General features: G+C 64.8%; 1 protein-coding gene across 4 annotated transcripts; it reads left to right on the top strand.

Moving 5' to 3' along the window:
• The first annotated feature begins 319 nt into the window (after positions 1-319).
• NACAD (NAC alpha domain containing) lies at positions 320-8,614 on the top strand. Of its 4 annotated transcripts, none has more exons than XM_061474320.1 (10): positions 320-746; positions 2,222-4,089; positions 4,204-6,403; positions 6,904-7,131; positions 7,221-7,309; positions 7,395-7,478; positions 7,799-7,945; positions 8,026-8,157; positions 8,243-8,365; positions 8,461-8,614. In XM_061474320.1, exons 1-10 carry the CDS (start codon positions 668-670, stop codon positions 8,473-8,475), a joined length of 4,965 nt encoding a protein of 1,654 aa, XP_061330304.1. In that variant the 5' UTR covers positions 320-667; the 3' UTR covers positions 8,476-8,614. The 4 variants fall into 4 exon arrangements, with proteins under 4 accessions (XP_061330304.1, XP_061330302.1, XP_061330305.1 ...); XM_061474321.1 differs by having other exon boundaries at positions 322-746; positions 2,222-4,932; positions 5,275-6,403; XM_061474318.1 differs by having other exon boundaries at positions 321-746; positions 2,222-6,403.
• Positions 8,615-9,156: the final 542 nt, after the last annotated feature.

The following is a 9,156-nucleotide window of genomic DNA, read 5'->3' as shown; positions in this document are numbered from 1 at the left end:
CCATGGCGACCGCGCAGGCACCCATCCTACCTCCCCAGCGGTACCCGGGCGCGGGGCGATGCCCTGGGGACACGCAGGGAGGGGACACCGGCGTCCCCCCATCCTCCTGCCACCACCAAACGCACGCATCTACTTTAGGGGGGGAGTGATGCAAACAATCCGATCCCTAGGACACCTCTGGATGCTCATCCCTATATTTTAGGGGGTCAAAATCCATCCTTCACCCCCCTGCTCATCAATCCCACCCCGGGTGGGGAAACTGAGCCGGGGGGGACCCCACTCCCAGTGTGTGTTGTGTGTGTCGTCCCCCCCTCCCCGAGCTGATGCAGGCGGTGACGGGGTGGGCTCTGCCCTCCCCTCCCACCGCCGCAGTGCCTGGCACACACCCCGCTTTCTCCCTGCCGGAGGGATATATAATACAAGGGAAAAAGATACTGGAGAGAGAGAAAAGGCAGGGAAGGAACGGGAGGAAAAAAAACAGGGAAAAAAAATCCTGCTGACATCATCTGGGATGACGGGGCTGATCCGGCCGCCGGCCCCCCCGCCCGAGCCCCACTAATGCTCCGCTCCTGCCGGCGCAGCCGCCTTCGTCCAGCCCGAGCCAAAGGTGGCTGAGCTGGGTGGGCAGGCGGCCGCCCGGGCCGGCCGCCCGGGCTCTGGCATCACCATGCCCGTAGAATCGGTGAAAACCCAAGGGCTGGGGGGATTGGAGAAGGAAAACGGAATGCCGGAGGGATCGGTGGCAGGTGAGGCCGAGGGGAGGCCGCGGGGATGGAGGGATGCGGGATGGAGGGATGGAGCGGGAGGATGGAGGGATGCAATGGAGGAAGGAGCAGGAGGGATGGAAGACACAGGGCCGGCAGCACCACCTGCTCTCGGCAGCCAGCACCGCTGAGGGGCTCCGGTACCAGCACCCCCGGAGCACGGCGGGAGGTGACTTTGGGGACACCCCTTTGGGGACACCTCCCTCTTCACCCCCAGTGCCCAGCCCCGGGCTGTGCCCCCCCCCATTCCCCACACCGGGAGCCCCGCCGGGACGCGGAGAGGGTCTCGGTGCCCCGGGGAGGCTGAGCCCCCCCCCCCCGCACCATCCCAGCCCACCAGGGACAACTGGGTGGGGAAACTGAGGCACGGGCAATGCAGAGCCGCGGCCCAAGGTCACCCCGCTCCGGCATCCCCTGGGGGGCTGAGGACAGCGGGGGGGGGGGGGGCGTGTCCCAGTGCCGCCTTCCCCTTGTGCCTCAGTTTCCCCCCCCCCCTTCCCCATGAGCCACATATGGGGGATACAATGATCCCCCCGAAAAGGGGGTGAGGGGCTGATTAGCGCACGGGGAGGGGGGAAATCAGGGCTTCCCCTCCAAGGGGGCACAAGGTCCTTTGTGTGGATGGGATCACGGGAACCCCAGAACACCCCCAATGGGTATGGGGGGAGCCGGCGGTTGGACAAACAGCAGCAAGGAAGGGTTAAGGTGATCCCAGTATCCCTCATAGGGTAGAGCCACCCCCCGTTAACCCTTTGAGCACACCCCCCCCCCCCCCCCCCCCCCAGCTCCCAAGTGCAGCGCAGCAGGACTGAACCACCCTAGGTCTATGGGGGGGGGAAGCACCTGCTAAATACCCAGGTGAGGCCCCGCCCCCCTTCCCAGCATCCCCCGCGGCCGTGCCCCGCCCCCTCACCCCTATATAAAGCCCCCTGGGGGAGCATATGGGGCTTCTGTGTTTGGCGCTGGAGGTGGGTCCTGGTTGCTCTTCCCTATGGGCTTGCCCTTGGGGACCCCAGGTAATGTGGGGAGCACTGCTGGGAAGGGCTTTGGGGTGTTCATGGCAGGGGGAGGATGCTGTGATGCTCCATGCCTGCAGCATTCCCTACCTGGGTAATGAGTGGCTGAGGACCCACACACTCGGTGCATGGGTGGGCACAGAGCTCCCTGCAGGGGTCATGCTGTGAGGTGGGGGTATATGGGGTGTATTATCCCCCCCCCGCCATGAAGAAGTTCCCCTTTCCTTAATACAGTGCTATTCTTCACATGTAGAGAGGGGCTGGAGGGAGCTATTGGTGTCCCCCCCACCCAGTGTTACCCAACCTTGTGGTGACCCCCAAGTGCTCTGGGTGGGGGTCACCCTGTTTTTCCCCCATAGAGGGGGAGGGCACCGTCCTGGAAGGGTGCCCCCCACCCCAGGGTGCCCTGGTACTGACGGGGTTTCCCCCCTCTCTCCACAGCCCCCCCGCCGGCCCCAGGCCCGCCACCGATGCCCACCAAGGAGGAGGCTCGCCCGCAGCCCGAGGGGGCCAGCTGCGACCCCGGCCCCCCTGCTGCTGCCCCCCCCGGCGAGTCCTGCCGGCCCCCCTTGCCCACAGACCCCTTGGACACCCGCATCGTCATGGGGGAGGAGACGCACTCCCCCACCGACCCCGAGCTCCGGGGGGGGGGCCCCCTGCCTGCTGTGCCTTGCCCCTTCCCTGCGCCCACCAAAGATCCCCCCCAGCGCCAAGTGGCTGAGCCCCACTCCGGGAGAACCCCAGCTGCTGCCGCCATGGACCCCGACCTCTTCTTCACGGCCCCCTCCACCCCCATCCGGGTCGGGGGGTCCCGGCTGCTGCCGCCTCCCTCCGAGGAGCAGACGGACGGGGAGAGCGAGGGGCTCTGCTCGCCCCCGACATCCCCCTCCGGGTCCTACATGACGGCCGAGGGGGGCAGCTGGGGGTCCTCCGGCACAGCCAGCACCTCCCCGTCCTGCTCCCCCAACCTGGTGGCCGAGGCCGAAGCACTGGCAGTGGCTGAAGCTGAGGCTGAAGGCATGGTGGAGGTGGAAGCTCTGTCCCCCTGCCTGGAGCACCCCCCTGCCTTCACCCCGCCGTCTCCCGAGGAGGAGGATGAGGAGGAAGATGGACTTTTCGCCCTGCCCGGGGCTGATGATGGTGATGGGCAGACGCTGGAGGACGAAGAGGAGGATGAGGAGTGGGACATGGGGGGTGAGGGGCTGCCCGGTGCGGGCTTGATCCCGGCGGCACTGCTGCCCTTCCGCGGCAGCCTGCTCTTCCAGGCTGAGGCGGTGGAGATCACCCCGCTGCCCGCCGGCACAGCGCTGCTGCCCCTGACCGGCGAGGAGGAAGAGGAGGATGAGGATGATGAGGAGGAAGAAGAAGAGGAGGAGGAGGAAGGTGGCAGCACCTCGGCCTCCTTCCTGCGCTCGCTGTCAGAGACCTCCATCACCGAAGGGGTGGATGAGTCCTTCGCCTTCCGTGATGACACCTCCGCCTCCTCTGACTCGGCCGCTTACGATGGCGAGGAGGACGAGCGGCTCTATGGCACCGAGCGCCACGCCATGGGGGCCGAGGGGGCTCCCCCTGGCACCGTCACTGCGCCCCCCGGCACCAATGCTGCTGGGGACGGCGGCATCGAGCTCCACCTTCACGCCGGGGTGGCCCCTGATGGCAGTGGGTCACCAGAGGGGTCCCCGCAGCACAGCAGAGGTGAGGAGCCGGCGAGCATGATGCCCAGTGTGGAGGATGCCGTCAGGGAGGACATCAGTACCATGGAGCCAGGGATGCAGGAGCGGGATGGCAGCGTGACCCCCCCAGCACCCTCTGGGGAAGGCAGCGTGCAGCCAGATGGCGAGACCTTCCTCACGTCTTCCTCTTCCTCCTCAGAGCTGGAGGAAGCATTAACTCTGGAGCACAATGTCCCATGGGAGCCAAACCCTGTTCCCAGGGAGTGTCCCCCACCAGAACCCTCTCAGCTCCCAGAGGAGCCAGCGGCAATGCCGGGTGCTGAGGAGGAGCCAGTGGCAAAGGATGATTCCGTCATGGCAGCACTGGGAGAGGGGCCCAGCATGGAGCCAGGGGAGAGCAGCAGTGTCCTGCAGCCCCCGAGCCTCTGCTCCAGGGTCCCCCAAACTGATGGGGTGCAGCAGGATGATGTGGGACCAGCTAACGGGGAGCCCCAGCGTGGCCCTGGAAGTGATGATGATGATGATGGTGATGATGTTGGTGACAGTGACCATGAGCTTGGCACTGTGAGAGTGGACAGCACCGAGCTGGCAGCCACTGATGGCCATGATGAGCTGGACAGTCTGGCCACCAACCTGGTGACACCCAGCCCTCCAGATGAGCCGGACACCGTGGCCACCAACCTGGTACCACTGGTGACACCCAGCCCACCGGGTGAGCCGGACACTGTCCCCACCAACCTGGTGCCACAGGTGACACCCAGCCTGCCAGATGAGCCAGACACCATGGCCGCCAACCTAGTGCCACTGGTGACACCCACCCCATTGGATGAGCCAGAAACCATGGCCACCAACCTGGTACCACTGGTGACAGCCAGCCCATTGGCTGAGCAGGACACTGTGGCCACCAACCTGGTACCACCGGTGACACCCAGCCTGCCGGATGAGCCAGAGACCACGGCCACTGATCTGGTGCCATTGGTGACACCCAGCCCGGTGGATGAGCCAGAGCCCATGGCCGCTGACCTGGTGCCATTGGTGATACCCAACCTACCAGATGAGCCAGACACCGTAGCCACCAACCTGGTGCCGCTGGTGATGCCTATCCCACTGGATGAGCCGGACACTATGGCCACCAACCTGGTGTCATTGGTGACACCCAGCCTGCTGGATGAGCCAGACACTGCAGCCACTGACATGGCACCATCGGCGACACCAATCCCACTGGCTGAACCGGACACCATGGCCACCAACCTGGTGTCATTGGTGACACCCAGCCTGCTGGATGAGCCAGACGCTGCAGCCACTGACATGGCACCATCGGTGACGCCGATCCCACTGGATGAACCGGACACCATGGCCACCAACCTGGTGTCGTTGGTGACACCCAGCCTGCCGGATGAGCCGGACACTGCAGCCACTGACATGGCACCATCGGTGACGCCGATCCCACCGGATGAACCGGACACCATGGCCACCAACCTGGTGTCGTTGGTGACACCCAGCCTGCCGGATGAGCCGGACACTGCAGCCACTGACATGGCACCATCGGTGACGCCGATCCCACTGGATGAACCGGACACCATGGCCACCAACCTGGTGTCGTTGGTGACACCCAGCCTGCCGGATGAGCCGGACACCGCAGCCACTGACATGGTACCACTGGTGACACCGATCCCACCAGATGAGCTGGATACTGTGGCCATTGACGTGGTGCCATTGGTGACACCAGTCCCACTGGATGAGCCGGACACCATGGCCACCAGTCTGGCATCACTGGTGACACCAGTCCCACCGGACGAGCCGGACACTGCATCCACTCACCCTGACCTGGTGCCACCAGTGATGCCCAGTGTTCTGGCACCATCCTCCCCACCACAGGACATGTCCCCCTGCGATGCCAATGAGGATCTGGTGGATGCGGCAGCCTCAGCCAACGCATCCCTGGAGCCACCAGTGACCACGTGTCCCACGGCACAGGAGACAATGGTGCATCCCCCTGGGAGTACCAGCAAAGCCCCCGAGGAACGGGATGCTCCCACTGCTTCCTCCGAGGATTCCCCCCTGGAGCTGCTGGACACCTCCTGCTCCTGCACCGGCTCCAGCTCCTTCGCAGCTCGCGAGGACCACGCAGGAGAAGCAGCCTCCCCCCCCAGGCCCCCGTCTCCCAGGGAGGATGCAGAGGATGCTGCTGCCCGCCGCTGCTTGGCCCTCTGCCTGCCCACCTTGCCCCCTGCCGCCCCCCCGTTGCTCTTCACCGCTTCGGAGCGGGAGGTGTATGTGGGGGCCCCCCTCGAACTGCTCCAAACACCCGGTGCCTTTTCAGAGAGCGGGGCGGGCTGGCAGTGCCGGGAGGACCGGCAGCGGGTCACTGCCATGCTGCAGGGCTCCTTTGGGGATCTGCCGGCCCCCCGCCTCCCCCCCAGGCCCACAGAGCCCCCCGAGGCATCTGCAGAGCCCCTGGAGGGTCCCCTAAGTGATGGGGCAGCAGAGGAGCCCATGACCCCTCTGCCTGGTGATGCCCGCCCGGGCCAGACTGCTGGGGAAACCGATGCCAAAGTCCTGGGGGAGAGCAGCCCCCCGAGTCCCCCCAGTGAGCCCCTGGCACCCTCCAGGCAGCAGGAGGAAGAGGAGATGATGGTGACAATGGAGGGGACCCCATCCAGCCCCCAGCCCGCTCTGGGTGCCAGCCAAGGGGGGGATGCTCAGCCAGAGCCCTCCCCGGAGCCAGCCAGGGATGCAGCCCCCCAACCCTGCCCCGAGCCCCCCAGCGTGCTGCCAGCCCCCTGCCCTCCGCTCCCCAAACTCAGCCAAGTGCCTCCTCTCGCCGCTGCCCCATCGCCGCCATCGCCACGTCCCGACCCAGCCCGCGGCCCCCGGGACACCTCATCAGGGCTCCCTGCCGGCGAGGAGCGTCTGTCTGTTCTGCTGCCCACCAGGAAGCACCTCGAGGGTAAGAGGCACCCCCAGCACACACCTACCCATTGCTGTGGGGTGGGGTGGGCATCATCCACTGGTGGGCTGCTGGGGGTCCCTTTCAGGAGGTCCCAGGGTGTGTGATGGGGATAAGGAGGCTGGGTTTGACCCCATAAAGGGGATTTTGGGGCATCACCAGCTCAGCCCCCTCAGCCACTCTCTGCTTCCATGAGGTATTGTGGCACAGGGTGGGCATTGCTTGGTGCCATCTATGGTGGAGTGCTCAGGGTCCTCTTTGTGGGATCCCAGAGTGGGTTCAGCCCCACAGAAGGGATTTGGGGGATACCACCAGCTCGGCCCTACCCTTCCACTCCCATAGGGTACTGTGGGGGACCAGGGTGGACATCACCCATGGTGTGGTGCTGGGGGTCTGTTTTGGGTGGTCACAGGCTGTGTGATGGGGTGAGCAGGCTCAGCCCTACGGGGAGGGAGTTTGGGGGTCAGAACCGGCTCAGTCCCCTCTTGCCCCCCCTGCAGCCCCCCAGCCCTCCCCGCACAAGGAGAAGGAGGCCCGAGGCCGGCAGACAGGGCCGGGCAGCCGGGCTCCCCCCCGGGGGTCGCTGCAGTCGGAGTCGAGCTCCTCCAGCGAGGCAGAGGCTCCGTACCCCTGCCCCGAGATCCAGCGCCTGCGGGAAGCCGCCGGCATCGCCCTGCACCAGGACAAGCAGCCCCTGGCATCCCGCCGCTGTGAGGCCAACCACAAAGGTGAGAGGAGGGTCCCATGGGGCTCCCTCCCCACCGTGTTTTTCTGGGGTCAGAGCATGTCTCCATCCCACCCCTCTGCTTGGCCACAGGGTCCTGTAATGAGTCGGAGAGCAACGATGAGTCCATCCCGGAGCTGGAGGAGCCTGAGGGCTCGGAGCCGCCACCAGCGCAGACACAGGTTGGGGTGATTTTGGGGGCAGGATGTGGGATGTTGGGGCCCCCCCATGGTGCTGGGACTGCTCTCACCCACTGCTCTCTGGCAGGCGCAGCTCACCCACTCACTGGGCACCGGGGAGGAGACAGTCAGCAAGGCAAAGCAGAGCCGGAGCGAGAAGAAGGCCAGGAAGGTGGGATGGGATTGATGGGGTCACCCATGGCACAGGGGTCCTCATCCTATCCCAGGGATTGGAGGCGGGGAAGCCTTGGGGTGTTGGGGGCAAGTCCCCACTTTGGGGGTCTCCAGGTCATGGGGGGTATTGGGGTGATGTGGGGTCCCCTGTCCTGGTAGGGGACTTGGCCTGGCTGCAGCTGGGGGGACAATGGTGTCCCACAACCCTGGGTTTGCTCTTGTCCCAGGGGTTGGGGTGTTGCTGGGGGGCTGGAGCCCTCTTCCTTGGCTGCCCTGGGATGGTGGGACATGAGGTCATCTGTGTGTGTGTGTCCCCAGGCCATGTCCAAGCTGGGGCTGCGGCAGATCCACGGCGTCACCCGCATCACCATCCGCAAGTCCAAGAACATCCTCTTTGTCATCACCAAACCCGATGTCTTCAAGAGCCCCGCGTCTGACATCTACATTGTCTTTGGAGAAGCTAAGGTGAGGGGTGGGGGGTGCCCCCCTTGGGGCTGGCAGGGACATCCCTTTGGGGACGGGTGGGTGATGCTGTGTCCCCGCAGATTGAGGACCTGTCGCAGCAAGTGCACAAGGCGGCGGCAGAGAAGTTCAAGGTGCCGATGGAGCACTCGCCACTGATCACGGAGACGGCCCCGACCCTCACCATCAAGGAGGAGAGCGAGGAGGAGGAGGAGGTGGGTGCTGGGGCAGAGGGGAAGCCCCGGTGTCCTGGGGACAGGTCAGGGCTGGGGGCGTGACAGTGGTGTTCCCACCTTGCAGGTGGATGAGACGGGACTGGAGGTGAGGGACATTGAGCTGGTGATGGCCCAGGCCAATGTCTCACGCCCCAAAGCCGTGCGGGCGCTTCGGCACAACAACAATGACATTGTCAACGCCATCATGGTGAGTGGCTGGGAAGGGGGGGGGACCCCCTGGCACCCCTAGCACGAATTGGGGTGCTGTGGGGTGGTCCCCTCACACTCTGCTCTTTTCCACAGGAGCTGACCATGTAGCGGCCGGCGCTGTCCTGGCCCCCCTGTATAGATGCACAGTTACTACCCCCTTTCTGCCATCCTTCCCCTATACACCCCCATACTTCTCCTCTGCGTCCGTATCGCTCAATAAATGGCCTCATGTATCACTTGGATCGCACCCCGCCTCTCCTCCTGGTGATTGGGGGGGGCTCTGGGCTGTCCTGTGGCTCATGGAGCTGGGGGGAGCACCTGGGGAATTTGGGTGGCTGTACTGGGACAGGTGCCTCTGGGGGTGGGATGGGGTGACAGGAGTCCCAAGATGCTCCTGAAGCCATCTGGGCTTTACCCCCCTCTTGCTAATTAGAGGTGCTCAATGAAGCCAGGCAACCCAGGAGGGCTGAGTGAGGGCTTTCGCAAGGAGACAAGCCATGGCTGGGTGCAGAACTGTATTCACCTGTAGCAACACTCCATACAGAAAACAGACACATGCGGCCTCCCGGTGCCACTGATGGGGAGAGGAAGGCAGGAAAACCCCCTTGGCTCCCAGAAGGCCACATCCCAGGTTATTCCCAGGTTTAAGTCCCATTGGAGTATTAAAATAACCCACTGCAAATGGTTACAGCTTGTTTTAAACCCCATCATACATAGTCATGCCACAAATAGGGTGTTTTCGCTTCCAAATCTCCTGAAGTTGTTAAACACTTGAACATCCACATGTGC

This window comes from Pezoporus flaviventris, unplaced genomic scaffold, assembly GCF_033815535.1.
Source record: "Pezoporus flaviventris isolate CSIRO_AGI_PZ_B2104156 unplaced genomic scaffold, CSIRO_AGI_Pfla_v1 ptg000079l, whole genome shotgun sequence".
Classification (NCBI taxonomy): Eukaryota; Metazoa; Chordata; class Aves; order Psittaciformes; family Psittacidae; genus Pezoporus; species Pezoporus flaviventris.
The sequence above is the reverse complement of the archived record's forward strand: the minus strand, read 5'-3'. Positions and strand labels throughout refer to the sequence as shown.